We start from the raw sequence: 26577 nt of genomic DNA on the forward strand, positions 1-26577 counted from the left end.
GTGTGACCTTGGAAATGTTACTGAATCCCATGGAGCTCAGTTCCCCATCTGTGGCATGGAGCTATTGTCCCTATTCTGCAGAGGAGTTAGGACGATGCAGTATGGCAGTGTGTGCAAGAGGCACTCTGCATTGTGTCTGAGCACTCAATACAAATTCATTAAGTATGTTGAATAAACAAGTGACCTTTGCTATGCCTGCCTTGGAGGTCACCAGAATGAAGGTTACCCTGCTTCTAGGTCTGACCCTGTATTATTCCTGAAATGGGTCCTTGGCCCATCTGGGAAAGAGAGAGGTCAGACTCCCAAAGCGGCCAAATAGGAGAAGAAAAATACAGGCCTCACCAAGCGACAGATGTAGTACATCCAGTGCTTTGTCAATGTTGTGCCCACCTTTAGCAAAAAGGAGGGCCCCAATGCCAACTCTGAAGACTTTTGTGATCCTGGCTTTCTCTAAAAAAACACTTAGCCTTGTCAAAACAACAAAAATCCCCATTCCTGCTCCATTGCCACCTTCCCTGTGACTAGTCTCAGCTTTTTCTCTACGTTTAGTTGCTCCTGAACTATTCTCTGTGTTACTTTTTCTCCTGATACATTCTCTGAATGTGGTAGAAGTTCTTTCTCTCTGTCCCATGGGGCATCTCTCTGATCTGTCCCCAGACTTCTTGGACCACGGCAGCCTTGTATCTTCATTTGTTCTGAGATTTAATCCAGGTGTCTAGAAGGTTCCATGCTTACAAGGTCCCTGCCCCAATTCCCACAGCGGGCTTAGTGAGTTCTCATAAGAACAGGACTCCTGTTGTTTCAGGCTTGTTGGTGCATGAATCATAAGCTTACCCAACCTTATTCGGGTGAAGGGCAGGGCTATTGTAGGAACAGGCACAGGAACAGATACACAGAGGCCTCAAAGGAACCAGAGCTGGTAATTGTCTACAAAACCAAATGGTCCCACTTAGTCTCCAGGGTCCTTCTCCCACCCTCTGTTTTTTTTTTTTTTAAATATATTTTTATTGATTTCAGAGAGGAAGGGAAGGAAGAGAGAGATAGAAACATCAATGATGAGAGGGAATCATTAATTGGCTGCCTCCTGCACGCTCCCTACTGGGGACCGAGCCTGCAACCTGGGCATGTGCCCTTGACTGGAATCAAACCCGGGACCCTTGAGTCCACAGGCCAGCACTCTATCCACTGAGCCAAACCAGTGAGAGCACCACCTTCTGTCTTCTACCTGCTTTCTCATGGACCATCCTGACTATCAACCTTAAACTGCATCTAGCACCTCTCATGCCCTGACTCTTGTCAGTCGCTGAGTTTCTTAGATAGAAAACCCGAGAGAGTCATCTGGTTGGTTGCTGGCTGGATTGGCTGTCCCTTGTTTGTGACTGGCAAGGCAAGGGGTGCTTAGGTAGGGTCATGCAGTAACAAGTGCTGCTCTTTCAGAGGTAGTGTCAGAACTGCTCAGTGAAGTCAGAAATAAAAGTTGACTGTGGCAAGGCAAGGGGCTGGTATACCTGGCGGTTGGCTGGGAGAGCCCAGAGTGGGCAGCCAGATTAGACTACTTGAGGGACCCGTTCTGTGTACCATCCATGCATGTAATCCTTGCTACCAATGCCCTGAGGTGGCTGTGACCTCCCAGGACTGGGTGAGTTGGGTTCTTGGGAAAGATCTCACTGTAGCTGTATCCTGGCAGGAAATAGATGGAACTCTCAAAGAGCTGAACCAACAGAATTGAATGAAGAAATGATTTCTAGAGAATTGAGGGAGTCAACAAGATATGGTGAAGCACCTAGGGCCTAGCCATCACACGAAGCTGTCACTATCCCTGGTCTGTGGGGTCAGGGGGAAGCCTGGTGGGAGCCATGACGACAGAGAAACTCAGCCAGAGCCAGAACTGCAGCAACCAAGTGGGGAGGAAGCAAGGGAATAAGTACTCTGGCCTCCTCTTCCCACCCTCCTGTTGGCTATCCCAGTCAGAAGCCAGAGGGCAAGAGAGCTCAGACGATGTGGTCCCTAGAGAGCAGAGAGTGGAGAATGGATCTGGGAGCCAGAGGAGACTGCCCAGCACAAGAGTGTGAGGCTGAAGCCCAGCCTTGGCATCCAAGTAGAATGCTAGCAGCAGAGAGGAACGGTGAAGGCATTGCCAGCGTTGATGGCGTGGGCAGCAGCACAGAGAGAAGCAGGGGAGCATTTACATTATAGTCATGCAACAGACAAGGTTGGGGACAGGCATTGGCCTGTTTTGTTGAAGATGAAGGAATATTTGAGAGAAGAGGCTGGGGGAGTTCCAGGGGGGACCCGATTTACATGCCAGTTGTTTATTAACCAGGATGTTATTGAAGATATTAGAGTAGTGAGATATGCTCAAAAGAGTATAAATAGCAAAAAATAGACTTTTCATACCACATGAGAATAAGGCAGGAAATCCATGTTTATACATGTTTATGATCAGAATACTAGCTGCTCTGATAGATGGAGGACCCAGATGGCTCTATATTTTGTTCTCTCCATTATCATCATCATAGCTCTTGCAATTTGGGGATAATACCTCTCACAAAATATGAATAGTCTGACTAAGCCCAGCTGGGGCACTATCAAAGATGATTTGCACATTTGTTTTTCAATGTGGGGTTCCAAACCCCCTGCATCAGTATCACTTGGGGGTGGGGGTGGGGTTGAAAATGCATTTCTGAACCCCACTCCATACCTAGTGAATAGACCTTATTTTTAAACTAGAGGCCCGTTGCACGAAGATTCGTGCAATAATGGGCCTTCCTTCCCCTGGCTTCACTCCGGGCCGCCTGGGAGCCTGCAAGTCCCCGCTCCCGGGCTGCCTGGGAGCCGCCAAGTCCTCACTCCTGGCCGGAGCACCGCTCCTGTAGCTCCCTCCATGCCCACCCCCCCTCCCCATAGCAGGTGTCCCGCCCAGCCACTCCACGCCTGTGTATGCAAATTAACCTGCCATCTTTGTTGTGTTAATTTGCATACTCTCTCCTGATTGGCTGTGGGCATAGTGGCGGCATGTTCAATTTACATGTTTGTCTATTATTAGGTAAGGTAAGGACAGAGGTGCTTCTAATACAAATTGAATTTTGAGAACTATTAATTTAAGGACACTTGACTGATTCCTTCTAGTGGCTGTCTAGGCAGGGGTTGAACTCTAGCAGAGTGATAAATAAGAATGTGATAAAGATCTAGCCCAGCTGGTTCTTAATTTAGAATCATCTGGAGAACTTTAAAAACATCCTGATTCCCAGCCCTGCTCCTACCCGAGAGGTTCTGATTTAACTGATCTGAGGTAAGGCCTGGAGGTATTTTTGTTTTAATTCCAGGTGGTTCTGATGGGCAGCCAGGTCAAAGAACTTCTAAGCTTGTCTGAACTCCGAAGGTGGAAAAAATGAGAAATGGAGACAGCTCCACTGAACCGGCTTTTCTGAGTCCTGCCCCACGCAGCTCAAGGCTGGGAATAATTGCTCTGGAAAAGAAAGTAGCGTCCAGGGTGGAAAAAGAAAGTAGAGGCCTCAGTGAGTAATGAGGAAGGAAACCAGAGAAGACCAGGGATGATGTAACCTGAGAAGGTACCGCAGTTCTGGAAAGGTCTTAAAGGAGTCGGCACTCTCTCCAAGGCTCCCAGGAGTTGGAAACTTGGAGCTTTGTGTGAGAAGAGCAGTCTGAGGAGTCCCATGGGAGTGTGTTGGCTTCAAGGCCGCCTGCCCGCCTCTCACCAGGCCTCCCTTGCCTGCATGTATTGCTAGTGTAGGTTTGGCGCATTTTTAAAATCCTTCCACCCCCTTTTATTTATTTTTTTAATTTTCAAGAAAAAAACACACAACAGTCTGAAATGGAAATGGAATAAATGGGCTTTCGCTCTCTCTCCTGTTCCATCATCTTCCAACTTTGGAGGACTCAGCCATTCGTCCTTGCGTCTCTGCCATTCACCCAACCCTTGCTGAGCACCTAAGGCATGCACATCCCAAGGAGAGCTGCAGTGCCCGTTCTCCCAAAGGCAGGAGGTGCGAGTGGCCTCAGAGGGAAGCTGATTCACGGGGTTGTGTGTGTGTGTGGGGGGGGGGGGGGGGGGAGTCCCCCTGAGTGCTGAAGAGCTGGTCAGGAAAGGAAAACAGCCTGCATTTCTCTCCTTAAAAAAAGAAAAAGAAAAAAAATCCTTCTAATTCTTCTAAAGCCATTTCTATCCCCAAGAGGATAAGGAATATTTTGGATGCCAAGCAGGGAGGATTTATTTATTTTTTTCTTAAATGGGTGGGTCAGAACTCTGTTTATTCCTTTTCTGAGAGCGCCAAGGTCTCCTGGTTTATTCCTCTCCATGTCCTTCACCCGCTGCTCTGTGGCCCCAGCGGCCCCCCCCACTTCTTTTCGGAAAGGCGGCTCTTCCCTGGTGCTGGGTGTTTTCTGTGGCGAGTGGGTTCTCTTAGGACTCACCCAAGGCCTCGGATCTGGTTCATTCTAATGCGTGCATCTGTGCAGGGGGCCTGTTTGCACTGTCCCGCTCCAGCCCTGGTAAGATGATCTGATGACCTGATTATCAGCTACTCTCCCCGTTTCTTGTAAGGCGGGGCCCTCCCACCCACCTACTGATGGGCAGTGGGGTGATAGCATCTCTGCAATGTTCCTGGGTGGATCGTAGTTCAGAAAACTGTGAACAGGAACAAAATTGGAACATCCACTGTTCGGCTCATCGGATTATTTAACTTTTGTTGAAAATAAAACAGACCCCAAGGGACATAGCTTCTCTCTCCCGCAGGGTTACAGGAGCTCACTGGGTTGTGTCTCCTGATCTCAGGATCGGGTCTGAATCATCCTGCATGTGCTGTCTAGCCTCAGCCTGAGGTTCTCCAGGGAAAGGAAATGCCGCCCTCCCTGAATCATTGCAGTTTCTGAAGCATTTTGATGGTTTTTCTTGATGACCACCTTTTCCTGAGGCGGGTCCTGGCGCAGGTCTAGAGGACAGCCCAGCCCGTTCTCCCTGGAGCCTTTGCACATCTGCACACCAGAGGAAACGAGATGTGCATCAGAAGATTGTTGTGGAGGTCAAATGGGATAATTCAACAAATACTTCCTGGTTGAAGGCCATCATAACAGGTGAAGGGGAGCAGAGATAATAGATACTGGCCCCCATCCGATCCTTCAACTCAGTGGGACAGACAGATGGACAAATGTAGTTTCTCTGCCTGGCAGACTTCTCCCCACTTTGGTGGTCAGCCTGCCTTTGGTGTCCCACACTCAGCCGCCCATCAGCGGCAGGGTCACAGCTGGCCCCTCCGCCTGCCAGCTGCTGACCTGCCACTCCTTCTCTTCAGCCTCCCCCTCCCCCCGTCCCCTGAGCCTGTCTCGCCTCTCACCTGCACTTGCACCCACTCAGTCTCTTTGCACTAGCAGTGCCATTAGCTGTCCCCTGCAACACTTTCCCTTGCCCACCTGGACGCTGAGGTCAGGCACTTCAGCTGTTTGTGGTGACAAGTTTGTCCTCTGCACCTGTCCCGGGACTACCAGTCATTGTTGTGGGTAAATTAAGTACCAAACTGCAACCCTGGTCTCAGCAGAGCTGGCCTCTCCATTAATCCTGCTGGGCCTTTGTGGGGCCTTCCTTTCTTTCTTCTTGTGAATTCCCTGGCACAGTGACCTCAGGAGGCTGGCGCACCATCCCTGTTCTTTGTACGCTCTGCCCAGTATGTCCCCACTTACGGCAGAGAAGCTGCCCACCGCTGCCCTGAGTCCCCCATGCACCCTCTCTGACCTTCTCCGAAGAGGTTCCCTCGTGCCAGGCCCACTCTCTCCTCCACATGCTCCCAGTGTCATTCCCTCTGCTGGTCCCCCTCCCCTTTGTCACTACTGCGGTCACAGCTTAGCAATCAGCAAACACCTACCAAGAACCTACCACATGTGATTTAGGCAGACAAAAGTACAAGAGGCAATCCGGCCAGTAGTCGAGCCTTGACCTATCAACAAGGAGGTCACGCTTTGATGCCCAGTCAGGGCACATGCCCGGGTTGCGGCTCCATCCCTAGTGTGGGGTGTGCAGGAGGCAGCCAATCAATGATTCTCTCTCATCATTGATGTTTCTCTCCCTCCTTCTCCCTTCCTCTCTCTCTAAAATCAATAAAAGCATTAAAAAGAGAGAGAGAGATGCCGAAACCGGTTTGGCTCAATGGATAGAGCGTCGGCCTGCAGACTGAAGGGTCCTGGGTTCGATTCCGGTCAAGGGCATGTACATTGGCTGCGGGCACATCCCTGGTAGGGGGTGTGCAGGAGGCAGCTGGTCGATGATTCTCTCTCATCGATGTTTCTAGCTCTCTATCCCTCTCTCTTCCTCTCTGTAAAAAATCAATAAAATATATTAAAAAAAAAAAAAAGAGAGAGAGAGAGAGAGATGATCCCAATGCTTGAGGAACATTCAGTCTGTAAAATGGAAGGAGCAAATGCATAGGAGCCCACTCTCCGACACACAGGTTCCCCTGGTAACTCTTTCTTCTTGACTTTTAAACCCTGTTGGGTCCACTGTTACTGCTCTTTGGTAACAAATGGTAAGCTTCTCCCTATTCCTGTCTGCTGGTGTGTGTTTCTTGGCATCTTGAAGGGGTTCAGGAATCTGGAGAAGTGGCTGCGTGTAAATTAATCAAGAGTCCAGAGACAAAACATAATTTTGGGGAGCCAGAGAAGACTTAGCTAAAGGAACCAAGTTCTCCTGTCTCTCCGGACCCCTTGCTTTTTATTAACACAAATTGTCCTAAGGCAAGGTAGACATACACATCAAAGGCCAGGTTTAGTATACAGAGGCATTGTTGGATTTGGGAGAAACTGTTTATGGCTGTTCAGGTGTTTGGCCAGTAGGAGGCAATAACATGTAGATTGAAATGCCCTCAGCTGTCTGGCAGCAGGCAATCATTTATGCATCCTTTTCAGGTTTGGGGAAATGCCCTCAGCCATTTCCAGATGATTCAGCCCTGCTGACATGCTGGAATTGGCTTCTGGCACTGTCCTCCCCAGTCATCCCAGCCCTCTGTAAAGCCTCCTCTGCTCCTGTGTGTTCTGGGACATTCTGTGACCCTCCACCCATGCTCAGGGCTGCCCCACTCCCCACTCCCTGGCTTCATGTGCAGGCCCCTGACTGGCCTTGGAGGTCTTAGCCGGGACCCTCGCTGAGTTCCTACTCTTCTGGGCCTGTGGGGTTGGTCACATGGAAACACTTGTGCAGGCTTGGTGCTGGGAAGGGAGTTAAGGGGACTCCCCCGCACCTGCCATGTCTCTGATCTGGTTCACAGAAAGCTTGTGCCTTGGTGTGACTGTCCCTGGAGGAGTTGAGAGGAGAGAGGGAGGCGGACAGAAGTGGAGCAGAGGAGAGAGTGTGGGGTGGGCAGGAGATGGCTGACAGGTGCTGCAGCCCCATGCTGTGTCCTACAGATGATTGTCACCTCCAACAAGCAGCTCCTCCTCCCTCAGTGACAGTTCACTGGGCCACTGTGGTCCCTGAGGTTTGCATGGATTTCACAGCTCAGACACCACAGGGACCGGGCTCTGCTCAGTGGCTCACTGCTTCTCTAGGCTGTCACCTTCTCATCGTCCCCTTGGGATGCTCCCTGGTACAGAGACCCAAGTAGCCCCATCCTCCCAGTGCCCCCTCTGCCTGGGGCTGTGCGTGCGTAGGGGGCTAGAAGACAGTCTTCGCTTATCCCTGTAATTCCTGCTTATCAGCTAAGGTCCTGTTCGTCTCCTGCCTTTACCTATAAAGACTTCTCTAACAAGAGGTCAGTTTCTGCAGCCTCCTCTCGCCCACACACAGTCATTTCCACCCCGTCTTCCTTCCAGAGCCCTCTGTGGAAATGGCCCTTTGAGGTCTCACCGAGGATTCTTTAATCATGGAAGGCCTTGGTCTTTGTCTGCATCTTCCCTTTTCTCTCTGAGGCAGGTGCCACACTGGTGATTCTCCCCTAGCCGAAGCTTTCTCCTTTTTTTTTTTTTTTTTTAAATATTGATTTCAGAGAGGAATGGAGAGGGAGCCATAGAAACATCAAAGATGAAAGAGACTCATCGATTAGCTGCCTCCTGAATGTCCCCTCACTCCCCTGGGATCGACCCCGCAATCTGGGCATCTGCCCTGACCAGGAATTGAACCGTGACCTCTTGGTTCATAGGTCAACACTCCCACTGAGCCATGCCGGCTGGGCTCTTTCTCTCCTCTTTTTTGATGTGACCCCAGACTATTGATTCTCCCACAGCTCCACCTGGTCTTCCAGCTTCTCTCCTCCTCCTGCTGTCCTCCAGAGTGGCTGCCGTGCCTCTCTCATCCAGGGCAGGGGCTGCTGATGGCTCATGTGAGGAGCTTTGAAGTCTAAGAAGCTGAGCATAAGCCGAGGCTTTGACACTCATTTATTGGATGACCTTGTACATGTCACTTGTCTGAGTTTTCATTTTCCTGTGTGTAAGGTGAGAACAGTGCCTACCTGGTAGGGTTAGGTTGGAGTCAGTGGGAGGCAGCAATGCTGTTGTAGTCATTTGCAAACCTGCTCTGCCATTTTTGCTGTATCTGAGTACACGTTTATTGCTATTTATTTGAAATTGGCCTTTCTACTGTTTTTAAATCAGCTTCCTGGAAAACCAATTTAGTCTTGTCCTAAATAATCATATCCACGAAATCATGTATATGAAATGCTGGTCATATTTTCCTAGGGCCCATTAAACATAAATTGACAGCAGTTAAAATAAAAACGCTCATTTGTACTGTATACTTCTGATTGTTCTGGGTACCACAGGGTAACCTGCACTGCAGTGCGCATCTCTTATGTAAGTCTCCCGCCACCGTGCCTGACCAGAGAGTATGAGAGCAAGCTGACTCTTTGTTGTTAATATGCCTCCGTGGCTAATTGCTCCCAAGCTCCAGTTCTGAAACTCCGGCCGCTATCAGATATTTCTGCCTGTCAGTTTAGTCTCATTGAAAGGTCGGCCTGTTTACTTTTCCTCCCCTGCCCCTCATTTCCCGGTGACCTCAACTCTGGCCCTTGACATCAACTTTTAGTTTCCACGGACCTTCCCACATCAGCGCTCACATCTTGAGCTTCTTCCTTCCGGAATCTTGCACGTGTCCTTCCTTTTCCATCCCCTCGCCTGCCTTTGTTTGTGGTCCAGGCTTCCCTGCCCAGATCAGCCAGGTGGACCCTCCCTGGAAGGACACATCCCTAGTGACACCCTGGTCCTCAGAAACCGTCAGGGAGTTCCCACTGTGTACAGCAGAGCGGAGTGCGTTATAGCTGCTGAGTCAGACTACGTGGGTTTGTGACCTCACCGGCCCTCACTGACAGCGTGACCCTGGGCACCCTGCTCAGTGTCTGAGCCTTAGTTTTTCCTTCTGTAAAGGAAGGTAATAGAGACCCTGTTAGGATTAAAGAAGATACTTTATGTAAAGCACTTATCCTGGTGCCCGGAACATAGTGAGTCCTCACTAAGTGGTAGTTGTAATTAGTCTACGATTAGTCATCTGTGTATCAGGTCATCTATAAACCAGTCCCCTACTCTGTAATTAGTCTACGATTAGTCATCTGTGTATCAGGTCATCTATAAACCGGTCCCCTACTATCGTTTCCAGTGAAACCTTGCTCTTTCCTTACTCAGTCCTGTTTTCACAGGCTGCTTGTCTCTGCCTCAAGCCTTTGTGGAGAAGTATTGTTAAGCCTTACTGACCTTCCATTTCTCTAAATTTATCGAAGTCTTGCCCATCCTCCTGATCCCATCTCAGCTTCTGTTTTCTCCAAGAAGTAAGAATTCTTCCTCGGCTGCGCTCATGCTGCCCTTCCTTCCTCTGAAATTTGATTGTTCTCTTTTCTTTATACCATTTACTTGGCATTTAACATAAACTGCATTACGCTGTTGTTTTCCCCTCCATTTCCAATATAACTCTGTCTGTATCTATGTCTTGTTTTCCTAAATAGATGGCGAGTTCCTTGATGTGAAGGCCTATTTTGAGGCCTATAAAGCATGTAAAACAGTAGCTGTGGGGCTGGGCCTCCTCAGTTCATGCCCTGATGCTACTACTCACGAACCGTGTGACCTTAGCAAGTTACTTAATCTTGATGGGACTCAGTTTCTTTATCTGTCAACAGGTTAGAATAATAGTGCCTAGTTTTGTGAGTTTAAATGAGTCAATACATAGCATAGCCACTGACTGATTTAATGCATGTAAAGTTCTCAGGCCCTAGCTGGCTTGGCTCAGTGGATAGAGCATCGCCTGCAGACTGAAGAGTTTGTTTCCGGTCAAGGGCACGTACCTGGGTAGCAGGCTCGATCCCCAGCCCTGGTCAGGTGTGTGCAGGAGGCAATTAATCGATGTATCTCTCTCACATTGATGTTTGTCTCTCCCCCACCTTTCAACTCTCTAAACATTTTGGAAAAATATGCTCTGGTGAGGACTAACAACAACAACAACAAAAATAAAGTTCTCAGAATGCCTGGCATAAAGTGCTCAATAAATGTTATTGTTATTAATATTATTTACTAGAGGCCCAGTGCACAAAATTCATGCAAGGGGCTCGGCCCTCGCAGCCCTGGCTTGCCCCGGCCCTTGCATCCCCGGCTTCATTCAGACAGTCATCCAGAAGGTCATCCGGATGGTCATTCTGCTCTTTGGTCTAATTGGCATATTAGCTCTTCATTATATAGGACTAGAGGCCTGGTGCACGAAATTTGTGCAAGGGGGTGTGTGTCCCTCAGCCCAGCCTGCACCCTCTCCAATCTGGGACCCATCAAGGGATGTCTGACTGCCTTCTCACAATCCAGGACTGCTGGCTCCCAACTGCTCCCCTGCCTGCCTTCCTGATTGCCCCTAGACTTCTGCCTGCCAGCTTGATTGATGCCTAACTGTTGCCCCTAACCACTCCCCTGCCAGCCTGATTGATGCCTAACTGTTCCCCTGCCAGCCTGTTTTCCCCTAACTGCCTTCCCCTGCAGGCCTGGTCACCACTAACTGCCCTCCCCTGCAGGCCTGGTCCCCCCCACCAACTGCTCTCCCCTGCAGGCCTGGGTCCCCCCCAACTGCCCTTCCCTGCAGGCCCGGTCACCCCCAACTTCCCTTCTCTGCCAGCCTGGTCACCCTAACTGCCCTCCCCTGCAGGCTTGATCACCCCCAACTGCCCTCCCTTGCAGGCCTGGTCCCTCCCAACTGCCCTCCCCTGCTGGCCATCTTGTGGTGGCCATTTTGACCACACGGGGGGAGCCATCTTGTGTGTTGGAGTGATGGTCAATTTGCATATTACTCTTTTATTAGATAGGATTATTATTACTAATCCTGATGCTTCCTCCCATAGCACTAGTCACAAAAATTTATGCTTATAAATATTATAAATTATAATAAAATAATAAATATTGTTGATGGGTGAATATTTCCCCTCCAGTACTCTTTTTCAATTTTCTACCAGTCTTTTTTTTTTTTTAAATGCATACTAGCAGGAAATTTGAAAGTCTCCTTTTATTTAAACCCAAAGCAAAAAAGAAATCCCATGGGTTTAAATAGCTTTTAATGTCAGATGGAAGGAAACAGACCAAGTCGTTTAGAGAAACTATTTTTTCTTGGTACTAAATATGAAAGGAATTTATTATAAGATTATTTATGGGTCAGGATGCTGGTTGGGGGACGGGGGAGCTCTAAAACCTACTTAACATGTTGTGATTAGGAAGAAAAAGTTTCCATGAAACACAGGAACAGTATCAAATTACCCTGGCAGCCCAGGGGGACTAGGTCAGCAGGGAGGAGGATTACACAGTGAGATCTTTGTACCTGCCCCTACCTCAGAGACTCTGCTGGGAAACCAATGAATAAGACTGGTGGTGCACACAGAAGGGCAAGTGTAGCCCAGAAACTGTCCTCTGAAATTACCTCTTACATCATAGGTGCATTTTTGTCTTTAGGAAGTGGTGTTGTCAGTAATTTACTGTAATTGCGATAACCAGATCATTAAACTATGTCTGCAGAGAGCATGGAAAATACACCTGCCCTTTACATGACACTGTAGCAAATAATACTTTAGATTTTAAAAATCACATACTTGTACCACCTTTCATACAATTTCCCAGACATGCATTAGGTATTTTGTTACACACACACTTTGTCATTCCTTCAGACAGTGAGAGCCTACCCAGACGCACTTGGTGGTGGAGTAAATAAGCATGGTGGTGATGGGAAGCTGGCATAGTGATTTTTTATTTTTATTTTTTTTTAGATTTTCAGATGGTTCTTTAACAAATGGTAATAAAACATTAGTCATCTTGGGATCTGAAGAAAGTCTCGTCATAGGTTAAAAACTGGTTTTAAGACATAAGTAGGAGTCAGTAAGGGGCATTTCTCTCAGTGGAGGTCAGTTAACAGACTATTACTAGGCCCTGGGAATTAATATGTTTACAAATGATATGGTGAAGTGACTTCGTAATGTCATATCTAATTTTTAAAAGATCTTCACCCGAGAATATGCTTTTTTATCTTAATTTTTAAAAATTGATTTCAGAGAGGAAGAGAGAGGGAGAAAGAGATAGAAACATCAATGATGAGAGAGAATCACTGATCGGCTGCCTCCTGCATGCCCCACACTGGGGATGGAACTTGCAACCTGGGCATGTGTCCTGACCAGGAATTGAACTGTGAATTTAAGATACGTATGTCCAAATTATTGACAGATAAGAAATAATTTTACAAGAGAAAATAATCAAGAAAAATTTGAAATAGAACTAAATAGAAATGTTAGAAAAGAAAAACAGTTATTAAGATGCAAAAAGAAAAACACCTCAACAAACAAGTAGACTAGATATATCTAAAGAGAGATCTAGTGAATTGGAAGATATATCAGAGGAACTCACCTAGAATAAAATATGGAGAGTTAATGAGATATAAAATATGAGAAAGGATGTAAGATGAAAAGGTTTGATGTGTATCTAATTAGATCCTCAAAGGAGAGAATAAAGGGTTTATGGAAGGTCAATATGTCATTTTATAAGACACCCTTTGTTATTTTTGTCAGAGATTAATACTGGATTAGGTAAACCTTGGGACATTTATCTATTTATTTCTTGTTTTAATTTTGCTTAGTATTATTCACACTCATTTATCTACATTAGTGTGTTAAACTAAAGTTATGGCTAGACAAGCCAAACCTAGAATGCCTGACATTTCCATGGAGTTCTTCTCCAGCACCCAGCCACAGCTGATTGGGCAGGGGTGAGCATTTAACTCAAGGATGGCTATTCTATAGGCTTGTCTTGACATGGCCTGATATGAAACATTGAGCTGAATAACTCAGATTCTGTCTCTTGAGCGTCTGAAGCAGGAACTTACTAAGTAACAGTAGCTAAGATTGAAGGTAAATGATATAGTCAGTGGCCAGGGAGGCCATGATTATCCACGTGCAAACTGAAGTGATGGTTGAACAGAGACCATAAGTTAGCAGGGGCCACGGTGTAGAAAAAAGCTATGCAGAAAGAAGTAGATGAAGAAGCCAGGAGGGAGAGATAGAAAAAGTCCGACCGGTCAAATGTGGCTGAATGATGGCAATCAATTAAAATGGCGAATTAGTTTCAGCTACAGACACTTGCTGCCAAAATTCCCAGATCTATCTGGAACTCATTTCTGGTTCCAGCATTGCCAAGCTATGCCACAATTCTGGATCTTTGGGAGCCTGTTGGTTCAACTTCTCTTGGTTTCTATGTAATTTTTATTCTTCCAGTGAACCATCCGTATAGGAGGCAACATGAACAAGTCTTTGTTCATTGGAAACAGAAAGTCTTAAGGAACATAGTCCAGATTCAGTTAAGCCATACAGTTTATCCAGGTGACAGTGCCTGTAGCCCAAGCATGTCAAACTCAAAGGCTACACGGGCCAAATAAACAAGGTTTAAGCTTATGTGGGCCGCAAAAAACAAAAGCTTCAATATTCATAGAAACGTAGGTTTATTTCAATAGAGACATGCTGAATACAAAGGGCTGAAATAAACGAGTCATCGTTAACATAAAATAATAAAACATTTTAATAAAAATTAATATTTTTTCTTGAATGTTAACTTACCAGACACTGAATAACTGCACAAATTAATAAGCGTAACGCAAACCTATTTTTCTTGTTCTCTGAAAACAAACTATTTCCTGTTGCGCACACCAAACAAGTCAGTACAAGACTAATGATGTGGCAATCGGCTGCTAAAATATTCACTACTAGTATTAGTGGAGAGAAATGGTGCGCCTGAGTGTAAGGCGCATAAGGGAAATGAATGCAACACGGTTATAGTAATCAGTCATTAGTGAACGTTGTAGTTCGTTATTAATAATGATGTATAACAGGATATTGTAAAAATTAAGTTACACATTTTTAATTAAAATGTTTCTTACATACCATTATTTTGGCTGGGTCGCAAAAATATTCGTTGTGGGCCGTATGCGGCCTGTGGGCCGCAGGTTTGACATGCTTGCTCTACAGAGTTCCTTTCCTAATTGTTGAACTCCTTTCTGTGCAGTGGGAGCAGAGGAGGTTATGGTGAGGGGACTGATTTTACAGTTTTTCTCCAAGGTTTGCTGCGTTTGCTGTTCTCTGCTACCCCTACTGGTGTAGAGGGGGGAAAAAAAGGAGTAGCCAAGTGAGGAGCTGATAGGAACACTGTGGGCCAGACCGCTGACCAGTTTCTAAGGGTAATAGGAGTCTGGAAGCTGCTCTGGCCAGCTGCCCTCTGCCTGTGCTGCCACACTAGACTGTGGGCAAAGGCAACAAGGTGGCATGAAAGCCAGCCTGGACATGTGCCCTCTTACCTTCCCCTTGCCATTCTCTCTTCAGTCTGGGACTGTAGCACCGGGGGCTCAGATATCAGCTACTTTCCCTGCAACCTTGAGGAGCTTCAGTTATTCCATGGCACAGAGAGAAAAGTAGATTGCAAACAGTGCAGCATTTTTTCCTACTTGGTGACAGAGAAAACTGTTATAACACTTCAGTGTCCATGAAGATGGGAAAAGTATGGCTTAGTAATAAAGGATATAAGCTTTAGGTATAAAAAGACTGATCTCAGTTCAAATCCTGTTCCTGCTAATTATTGGGTGACTTTGAAAAGGTACATCATCTTTCTGTGTTTTAGTTTCCCCATCCATAAAATAAGGTAAAAATACCTTCCAGTCAGGCCCGTGTGGTTCACTGTTTGAGCATCAACCTATGAACTAGGAGGTCACAGTTCAATTCCCGCTCATGACACATGCTGGGATTTTGGGCTCAATCCTCAGAAGGCAGTGTGCAGGAGGCAGCCAATCAATGATTCTCTCTCATCATTGATGTTTCTATCTCTTTCTCTCCCTCTCCTTCCCTCTCTAAAATCAATCCTATATAATAAAAGCCTAATATGCTAAGTGTCTGGTTGGCCACTCAACCAATCAAAGTGTGATATGCTAATGATATGCTACTGCCGTTCAACCACTTGCTATGACGTGCACTGACCACCAGGGGGCAGATAGTTGACTGGTTAACCAGTTGCTATGTTGTGCACTGACCACCAGGGGGCAGACACTCTAACTGGTAGATTAGCTTGCTGCTAAGGTCTGGCTGATCTGGACGGGCCAGACACACCCTGGAGCCCTCCCATGGTCCCTCCCTGGCTGGCCAACCTCCCACGTCCCTCCCCAGCCCCGATCATGCACCAGTGGGGTCCCTTGGCCTGGCCTGTGCCCTCTCGCAATCCTGGCTGAGGGATCCCCCTCCCCCCCCCCCACCATGAGTGCACGAATTTTGTGCACCGGGCCTCTAGTAAAAATATATTTTTAAAAATGCCTTCCATATAGTGCTATGTTGAAAACAATTATTTAGTAGTTTAAACCATATTAGTCCCTGACTCTCACATCCCATCACCATATAGGTATAGTATACAGGCCTTCTATCTTGATTTCAAACATTATATTGTATCTTGTCATTAAGCCATAGAACCGAATTTGGAGATCATAAGAATATAGTGACCATAGATATGGGGTTCTGCAAAAGCAAGGAAAGGGGGAGGGAAGATGTGCTCTCTTCTGCATGCGTATCCACAGCATCTAGTTTAGTTACTCCTTTGCCTAAGGGGACCCAGGGCAGGGAGGTGCACAAAGCCCATTGTAGCATTAATTAGGTCCTGGCCTTCTCAGCAACCTTGGTGCCATCCTGGCCCATTTCCTTTGTACCTATGAAGTCTGAGTAGAAAAGGCTTAACCTGGTTGCCAGGTGCACAACCATAGCAGAAATTTGAAGCCCCATGAACCCAAGTGGCCTGAGAGAATGCAGAAGCAACCAGCTAAATCTCCTTTGACCTTGTTCTAAAGCTGTAAGGCCATGTTCTAAAGCTTGGGAATAAGTCAAAATCCACAATCCTGGTTTCTGCCTAAAAGAGAATATTGTGTTATCTCCCTCCCTCCGTCCCTCCCTCCTTCCCTCCCTCCCTCCCTCCCTCCCTCCCTCTCTCCCTCCCTCCCTCCCTCCCTCCCTCCCTCCCTCCCTCCCTCTTTCCTTATCTTCCCCCTATCTTTTATCCCTCCTCTTTTGTCTCTCTCTCTCTCTCTTGTTCCCTCTCCTTTCTCATCCAAGAGTCTCTCTTCTCTGCTCCTGTTCCAGGCCTGCCATCCACCCCGTAGGCACTGTTTCATCCCTGGTTGGCCCCTGGGCTGACAACACACCTGCATGCTGCCTATGCTCTGTCACAGGAGCAATTAAAAAACCAGCTCCAGACTTTCCCTTGAGAGGATCAAGAAGTTGTAGGCTAAATGCAGACAGAATGCCTTGTAACCATGGCAACACATGCATCTGGAAATCCCTGACCTTACACCCAAGACTCCACAATCTTGGCTCTGCCATATCTTGATCTCATGATGTAGGAATGAGGCTGATATGTCCATGTGGTATATCTTTCAGCCCTAGGAGAGTAGCAGCAGAAGCTTTACAAATGAATGAGCTGTTTATCTCTGTCCGCTGGGGATCTGGGATCTGGTAGGAGTGGAGAACATTGCTGATTCTAGGACTGGGGAAGACTGGAACAGCCTTGAAGGCTGAGGCTGTGGAGTAATCCATTAGACATCAGTAAATATTGCTGCTTTCACATCAATTTGCTCATCCATTGCCCTTGCTAACCCTACACATACTCCCATGAATGTGCCCACATTTGCCATTGCAGAATTGAAGAAATGCATTATTGGTTTTCCTCCCGACAAGAGGTACAACACAATTCACATGGCCTTGATTCCCCTGGGGTAGTGTTGGGTTTAGTAGCACTAACTCTAGGAAATCAGTTATTAAGAATTTACTTACTTTAAAAATACATATATTTTTATTGATTTTGGGGAGGAAGGGAGAGGGAGAGACAGAGAGAAATATCAATGATGAGAGAGAATCATCGACTGCCTTCTGCATGCCTCCACCCAGGATCAAGCCTGAAACCCCAGGCATGTGCTCTGACCGGAAATAGAACTGTGACTTCCTGGTTCATAGGTCGACATTCAACCACTGAGCCACACCATCTGGGCAAGAATTTACTTATTTTAATTCATTTCTTGTTTGCTTCCTTTTGAAAGTAACACATACTATACATAATTTATGGATTGATGTCAGTAGGAGAGGCATAGGGAGAAAAACAAGAAAGTAGAGGAAAAAAATCACTAGCATCCCCAGGAATCAAACAACCATTGTGGACATTTTCTTGTGTTTCCTTCCAGTATTTCTCACCTATTTTTAAACTTAAAAATTTGTATTTATTAAATTTTATATTCTGTCTTTTTTTTCAATATTATAGCATTTATTTCCCCATCATTACAAATTCATCATAATTACAGATGCTTTTGAATGGCTCTGAGATATTTCTCTGATATAACATTGTTTACTTAACTTTTTTTGTCTTTTGAAAATATGGGTTGGTTCAAATTCCTATTACGCCTGTCTGCCATGATGACTATCTCAGGGCATAGAGAAGAATTAGTATCTTGAGATTCTAATGTGTGTCAGTCCTTGGTTGGGTCCTGTGGGGAATATACAGAGTCCCTGATATCAAGGAATTGACAATCCAGTTTGAGAGGTAAAAACGGAGTCATGGGTCAGTCCTGAGCTCTTTCCTTTTGCCCTTGCAGATTGGTAAAGTGAAAGTATACATTATACCGCTGAATTTAAAAAGAAAAACAAAACCAAGATCACACACACACACACACACACACACACACACACACACACACACAGTGTGGGGCAAAAGTAGGATTATTGGTACATACCTAGATTGACCTAGACTGAAAAGTAATTGTTAATAACAGTAAATGTTATGGGGAGATTAAATTCAAAAAGCAGTTGGTCAAATTGTAATTTTAGTTTAGCCTAAATATCTAATAACTGATGATAAGCTATATATTTTCCCTCATTTGATTTAGATGCTGTGATTAAAGTTGATTTTTTTTTCATATACCCAAAACTATATAAACATTCATTAAGGATGTGTTCATTACATTGCAGACAACATTGGTGGCTGATTATCTGAATCGCAGTTCTGATTTTTATGGGCCGATTAAGATCTACTTTCCCCTTGCTTTCATTTTCACAATCAAGTTGAATCTCATGGAAAAATAGTCCAGAAAAGAGCTATGAAATTCATCAAACCACAGCAGATTAAAAAAGCATGTCATGATGGTGTGTGTGTGTGTGTGTGTGTGTGTGTGTGTGTGTGTGTGTGTGAGAGAGAGAGAGAGAGAGAGAGAGAGAGAGAGAGAGAGAGAGAGAAAGAGATAGGATATTACTGCATAGCAGGAGTGGAGGATGCACAGAGAGTAATATAGGAAACCGTGTTTGAAAGATGATCAGGATTGGGGGATGTTAGAATGAATGAAGGGTACATGCACCAGAAGCCAAGCCCTTTCAGACCCAAATGTAGGAAGTGTAATAGGGGCTTCTGTTAGACTCGCAGGGGTGGGGAACATCCCATCCTTGGGCTGTCTAAGGCCTGTGAAATAATTTGGTGTGGCCCTGCTAAGGCATTAGGGGTGAGTTAATGAAATGTTTGACCAAATATGGCAGGCTAATATTTAAGTTGGTAATTTTGTATGGCCTAAGAATGATGTTATAAATATCCAAATGGCCCTTTGCAGAAAAAAGGTTCCCCACCCCTGTGTTAGGGTCTTGGCAGAATGATTCAAGGCCACTGATGCATCTGAACACTCCCTCTCCTCTTTCAGATCGATGATCCCAACAGCAATCTTGAGGAGGTGATTAATGAGGCTGACGCCATCACCACTGTGGACAGGCTGGGAAGCAAGCAAGCCTTGACTACAGATTACCTGGATTCTGATTATCAGAGAGGACAGCTGTACCCGTTCTCCCTCAGCAATGACTTGCACATGGCCACATTCGCTCTCACAAATGCAGTTCCGATGACCCAGACCTTCCAGGAACGGTGGTACATGAATCTGAACAGCCTCATGGACCGGGCCCTGACCCCACAGTGTGGAGGTGGGAACGACCTATACATCATCACAGGCACCGTGCCCTCAGACGTCAAAGTCAAAGACAAGGTGACCATCCCTAAGTTTGTTTGGCTGGCAGCCTGCTGTGCTGTCCCCGGAGGAGGCTGGGCCATGGGCTTTGTCAAGCACACCACGGACGGTGATGTCATAGAAGATGTGATGGTGAAAGAACTGGAGAAACTGCTTCCGTCTAACCCTCAGTTGTTCCAGAACAACTGTGGTGAAACAGAACAGGACACGGAGAAAATGAAAAAAATCCTGGAAATGGTTAACCAAGTCCAGGATGAAGAGCGGATGGTGCAATCTAAAGAAACCACTGGTGCCCTCCCCAGCACAAGGAGCAAGAGGTCTGCTCTGCAGCCTCCAGAGGCACCCGAGGAAAGGAGGAGCTTTCTGGGGAATCTCGTAGGCTTCATCGCCACCCCGTTCATCAAGCTTTCCCAGTTAATTTGCTATCTTGTGGTAGGCATCCTGAAGAACACTGTGTATGTCCTGTGGTATGCCACCAAGCAGGTGATTAATGGCATAGAAGGTTGCCTTTACCACCTGGGTTCAGCCACTGTCTCCTACTTCTTGGCCATTGGGGAAGAGTTGGCAAGCATTCCCTGGAAGGTACTCAAAGTCATAGTCAAAATCATCAGGGCCATTCTCCGGATCCTTTGTTGTCTGCTGAAGGTCGTTTGCCGCATTCTGGGCATTCCTGTCCGAGTCCTTGTGGATGTGGCCACTTTCCCCGTGTACACCATGGGCGCCATTCCCATTGTGTGCAAGGACATTGCAGTGGGCCTCGGTGGCGCCATCTCTCTGCTCTTTGACACTGCTTTTGGTACCATGGGTGGCCTATTTCAGGTTGTCTTTAGCGTTTTCAAGCGAATTGGCTACAAGGTTACTTTTGAAAATTCTGGGGAGTTATAGAATTCAAAAAACTAATAGTGGCCAGTCACAGTAAATTTGATTTTTTTTTTTTAAATAGAAAAGTCTGGAATACTTTGTACAATGGGTCTTTGTTCACTATCAATTATCTTTAATTTTGGCCTTTCATGGGGATGAATGTATGTTTTTGCAAAGGAAGATGGTGCAATTTAGACTCGATCCTAGAGAAATGGTCAGGGTAGGACTATGTCTAGGTCATCTGATATGAAATGAGCAAACTTCTAAACCATAACCTTTAGTTATTTACTCTGATACAGATCGCCAGCTGAGACATTGTGGTGTTCATTAAAGTTCTACAAGAGGGGAAAATGAAAAAGAGGACAACTTTAAACCAAAGGGTTTCTGAGACGATGAGAAAGAAATCTTGTTCCTCTTGTTCCTCTCTGAGACTCGAGGCAAAACTGGTATAAATATTCTTGGCCAATGTGTCTTTCGCTTCTCTTTCTCCTCAACTCCGCCGACCTTGGTGAGGTGCAGACATGCTTCCCTGGTGAAATAGCTTCCTTAGGGTATAGAGTCTGCTATATCCCTTAGCTTTCTGTGGCTTCCAAGGACCTTTAAGATGTTTTTTTTTCTCTCCAGAGTTGAATTTTGCTGAATTTCTCTTTTATGTAATGATAAACATTTTATGCCAAAAGCGGCATAACAAATTTTGAATGCAAGGGCAAAGATGATTTGCCCCTTGAACACTGTAGGACAGTCTTCTTGGGTATGAAGAAGAGGGCACATGGGTCAGAGCCCAGCTCTGAGTAAGTGCTGTAGTTCACAGGACATCCCTAGCCAAGCTTGGACTAATTTGAAATATATTCAATATCTGGCTGACAAGATGGAGCTCAAAGACCTACATGTTAAGCTAATATGAAAATTCAAATTCTGCAACATACTAGATCAGTCTTTCTTATACATCAAGCAAGAACCCAATACAGTAAAACACATTGACTTCTATCCTTAAATGATTGTTTTGGTATAAATGTATAGAAAAGAGCCACCGAACAAAAACTGTTCTAGCCGTCTGGAAAGTTTACATATGTATAAACTTGATTAAGAATTATCTCGTAGACAATTATTTTTATAGTGTGTTTGAGGCTAGAAAACATCACTCTCCATTAATGCAAATTGATTTGAGAGCTAATCCCCAGTGGTTTGATCAAACACTTGTCATTTTAAATATTGCACTGAAAATGGTAAGAAGAGGAAGCAGAATCTCCCAAACTTTGCTCTGCCTTCCACTGCTGAGAATGAATGGTCCGGATTTTTCTAAGTGTTCTAAAGAGTTGCTGTGAGGTAAAAAACAAACAAACAAAAATACCCCAACTCAAGTGTAAAATACTGGTCTTGGGGGCACAGGCCACCATTCATCTGAAAGTCGGATGCAAAAACCTGGGGTCCAGAAAGACAACAAGGAGAAAAGGATGATTGGTCAACTATTTGTATCAGGTTGGTGGATGAGAAACATGAGTGTAGTGAGTTACATTTTGCAGAAAAATCATTGAATGGGACCCAAAGTAGAAGAGCAGCCAGCAAGCTGCTCTTTGTGATGCCAAGGTTGGGGAGTATGACCCCAGACTGGTCCATGATAGGGAGCTATGAACTCAACTTAAGAATCTTAAGCAGTACTTCACCAACACTTCCGTTTGTGAGCATTAGCACCCGTGATCATGCTGCTCTTCATCTCAGCAGTGTGAAGGTACAGGGAAGGGTGAGGATACTAATGGGTCAAGAATCCTGCCGGATGAAAGAAAGAGAATCTTAGACGTGACCAGAGAGATAGTCTGGCCAAACCTTCATTTGACAAGTAGCCTGAGGCACAGGGAGGTAACAGGCTTGCCTTCAGTTTCCCGGCTACCTGATGGCATATCAGGAACCACGATCTTTTGCACACGTCCCATCACTGCTGGGATGTCAGATATGTGGTGTGTGTGGTACTATTCAGCTGCCTCCCTGGACTATGGCAGAGTTTTCTCCATCATCCATCAAACACACTAATCAGTTGGACATGCCTATGTGGTGACGCTATTGGCCATCCATGCGCAGCATCATGCTTACTGCCTCCCACAGGCTCCGTGTTCCTTCATAGTACATATTTGCAAACTGAAAGGTCCACAGGGGGCATCCATGGCAGCTGGAGCCCCTTGGCACCATGCAAGGAGCGGGGCATCCAAACTGCTTCTTGAGAGCCATTTGGAAGTGTCTTCTGTTTCATGGCTTGTTTAATGTCTTATTTATTGATTCTTGCATGGCTTTTTTTTTTTTTAATTTGTGAAGGGATAACAAAGCAAAAATATTCTTAAGTTTGGGTGGCTGAGACTCTGCACTGGACCACTAGCGATGACTGTGCCTCTGGCTCACGGGCACAGGGACCCAGCACGTGGCTGGACTGCTGGTCTGCATCCAACCAGCTACTTTGGGTTTTGAGTTGGGAGTTTGGGTTTGATACACCCCATCTCTGGCTTGGAGATTTTTCCGTGGCTCTGTTATGTTCTCAGGCCCTTGGGGAAGTCAGCCACCTGCTCATTATGAGGGAGCTGATTTTCTAGCGTGTGGACTAGCCACACTTGTGGACACTCCTTTTCCATTGTGCCTTTTGAATGTTGGCTTCTCACTCGGCATTAACACTTCCACCTAGATGCAGACTAGGGAGTTTGGAGGAGGAATTAGAGTGAAGCACTGGTCATTCATTCAATCATTCATCTACCCAATATGTATTTGAACATCAAGGTTGCAGAGATAAACACTACATGGATCACATCTTTGAGGAGTTAAAAAAAATTGAGTAGGGAGACCACCTGGTACAACTGCATGGTAAGTGCTACAGCAAAGGTACTAGCAGCCACTCCCTGGAGCGCGGGAGAAAAAACTACAGAACCATGGAAATCCGTGACGCCTTTAGAGAGGGTGTGACAAAAGTCAATTGGACATTTTCAAGCTATGTACAATGCTGTGTACCTTGCAATGCTCAATAAAGTAATTGTTGACAACTCATTAGCCATTTTGTGAAATGTCTGAAGGGGGAGAATTCTAATGGTTGAAATGAAGTTTGGGGATTATCTGCGACTTTTATTTTTTTTCATTTCTTGATCCACTCAAGCAGTTTCCACTTACATTTGGCTTTGCGTACCCCCACTCCCCCCGCCCCTTTTGAATTCTACATGGGGAAACAGAAGGTTAGATCAGTGAAATAGGCTTAGAACTGCTTTTCAGTGTTGTTTTTTCTAAAAGCTATTTGGGATATGAAGTGTTTGTGATTCGGCCTTCATAGATAAGCAGTGCTTCACTGATCTGAATCACAAGGGACATGATAGAAACACTCAATTATTTGTTTATTCATTAGGAAACTCCCACAGCGTCAGAAATAACGGACAGTCTCTGCGGGGGCACTGTCTTCTCTGTGGCCTTTGGTAGGGCCCCGCTCTCGGTGGAGGTGGCAGTAGTTCTTGGCTGCCTTCCCAGTGAGGGCAGGGTCTTATGTGTGACTCTGTCCTGTGCGGTATTTCCCCCAAGCTCACCACACAATAGGCAGGTTTTAGAGTTACATGATGAGCAATACAGTGTGGGCTCCTTGACTGTCACAAATGGGTTCTCAGATTTCACATGATCTCTTTTTGTAGACATTTTCCCCCCAGATAATGGCTTGATTTCTAACAATTACGTCCAAACCAATTACAGTTGATCCTTGAACAACACAGGTTTGAACTGTGGGGGTCCACTTATTTCAATAAATACCTGCCTGTACTGTGTATGGTCCACAGTCAGGAATCCGAGGATGTGGAGGGCTGAAGGTATGCATTGTCTATACCGTTTTATATAGCGGACTTGAACCTCCCCAGATTTTAGTATTCACAGGGAATTCTGGAACCAATCTCCTATGGATACCAAGGGACAACTTAAGTTTTGGGGGAGTCAACAGTTACATATAGATTTTCAACTGCTTGGGGGGTGGGGCGTCAGTGCCCTTAACCCCCACATTGTTCAAGAGTCAACTGTATTTTTAAGCTTAAATTTCAACAGTGTGCTCATGGCCACTTGTCATTGTTTTTTGTGTTGAGTCCACAGTGAGATGCTCTCAGGAGGTGGGTTAAGGTTTCTCCTGGAGGCAGCATCGATTAATGCTCAAGTCAGAAGCACTTAGGCTCGAACCCTGGCTTTCCCTGTTACTAACTGTGTGGCAGGTCGGCACCTTACTAACTTGGGAAAGTTACCACCCAAAGCCTTGACTTCTTCATCTGTAAAATGGGACTAATGATGGCCACCTACTTCAAAAGGTTGTTATATGAATTCAATGAGTTAATGAAGATAAAGCATTTAGTGCCATGCTGGTCACATGTTAAGTGCTCAGTGAATGTTAATTATTGTTACTGTAGCTGTTGTTGGTAATAATATCCACACACCTTGGATAAAATTGGCCATCCTTGGACCTCAGGATGTTTCTAGATTAGAGCTGGAAGGGTCAGGGTTAAGGTATAGTCTGGGAGTTGAGGTCATGAATGAAAATGAAGGAATCGAGTGCCTCATCAGTGGTGTCAACATACTGAAGGAACAGGTGAGGGTTTGGACCTAGATTCTAGAAGAATGAGGCTCTGGGAACAGGACCTCAACCTGTTTCCAGCACCATTCAGGAAGGAAGGCACGAGCATTTCCGGTCTCTCAAATAGAGAGGCTTTTTCCCTCCAGGCTTCTTCCTTGCTGAGTTCACAGCCTTACAACAGATTCAGCTCCCCAACAATCCAATTACTTGGAAAGAGTGAACTAGACAGAATATATGCATTTTAGTTGCTGAAAGAGAATTATGGGCCCTACTGTAAACAGTCATTTTTCTTTATTCTCCATCCTTTAATGAATTAAGGCATTACAAATTAGTGCCCAAAGACGAATTGATCCTGGGTATTGATAAGGTAGAATTGCTGGAACCCATAGTTGACCCCTAGGCCCTGAACTAGACTGATGAGCCACCTGCCACGTGCTCACTAGGTTCAGTCTCCAAGAGGCCCTGCCTGCTGTCCTCGGTGCCATCTGTGGATGAGCTCATCCGATCTGGAATACCTACATCCAAAGCAGATGCTGACAACACATTTTGCCTTTGCAGACGTGAGTATAATATAAAACTGCCTGCTATCTCTGAAGGTTGCATAACAGTTTTTTTTAAAAATTAAGGGATTACTTTTACAATGAAGAACCCATACTAATCAGATGAACTGAAAGATGCTTTTGATGATTAAGAAATAATAAGAGGTCTATCTATTCTATGTGTCCTGACTTGACCCACTTAATGGATCATTCTGGTTCAAACATTAAAAGAGTCGTGCTGGCCCGGCTGATATGGCTCAATGGTTGAGCGTTGACCCGTGCACCGAGAGGTTGCCTGTTTGATTCCCAGTCAGGGCACATGCCCGGCTTGTGGGCTCAGTTCCCGGAGAGGGGCGTGCAGGAGGCAGCCTGTTGATGTTTCTCTCTCATCCATGTTTCAATCTTTCCCTCTCCCTTCCTTTCTCTCTAAAATCAGTAAAAAACAAACAAACAAACAAACAAGCAAGCAAGCAAACAAAACATTTAAAGCTGGGGACAGTGAAACAAGGAAGGGCTTAGTATAGAAGAAGCAACAGGGGAGCCTAGGCTGGTCTGCTTTGTCTCTTTAAAAATGTCATAGGAAAGCCCTAGCTGGTTTAGCTCAGTGGATAGAGCGTCGGCCTGCAGACTGAAGGGTCCCAGGTTTGATTCCAGTCAAGGGCACATGCTCAGGATGTGGGCTCAATCCCCAGTGGGGGGCGTGTGGGAGGCGGCCGTTCGGTGATTTTCTCTCATCATTGATGTTTCTCTCTCTCTCCCTTCATCTCTGAAATAAATAAAAATATTTTTAAAAATGTTATAGGAAAGAAATGAGCCAAAGTGGGGCTGCTTTAGCTCATTGGGAAGTCAGAGGAAAGGGTGCTTTGAGACCGGTTCAGGGGGTTAGCCCAGGATGCGCTGCTGCTGCCCATTGCTCCCCTGAGTGCAAGTCTCGTGGGGACCCTTAGAGTTTAGGACAGTGATGGCGAACCTATGACACGCGTGTCAGCACTGACACGCGTAGCCATTTCTGATGACACGCGGCCGCTGACGCGGCCGCATGCCGAGGATGAAACATTTGCTGCTCCTGAGGATGAAACATTTGCAAAATAATGTTTTTT

General features: G+C 45.8%; 1 protein-coding gene across 1 annotated transcript in view; it reads left to right on the plus strand.

Moving 5' to 3' along the window:
* The window catches only part of ENDOD1 (endonuclease domain containing 1), a 36671-nt gene extending 13273 nt beyond the window's left edge, over positions 1-23398 (plus strand). The window contains exon 2 of the mRNA XM_079787339.1: positions 19193-23398. Within this exon, the coding sequence (XP_079643465.1) occupies positions 19193-20395 (1203 nt within the window). The 3' untranslated portion in view covers positions 20396-23398. The remainder of the gene's footprint in view (positions 1-19192) is intronic.
* The last annotated feature ends 3179 nt before the right edge of the window (positions 23399-26577 follow it).

Source organism: Cnephaeus nilssonii, assembly GCF_951640355.1.
Source record: "Cnephaeus nilssonii genome assembly, chromosome: 13".
Taxonomy (NCBI): domain Eukaryota; kingdom Metazoa; phylum Chordata; class Mammalia; order Chiroptera; family Vespertilionidae; genus Cnephaeus; species Cnephaeus nilssonii.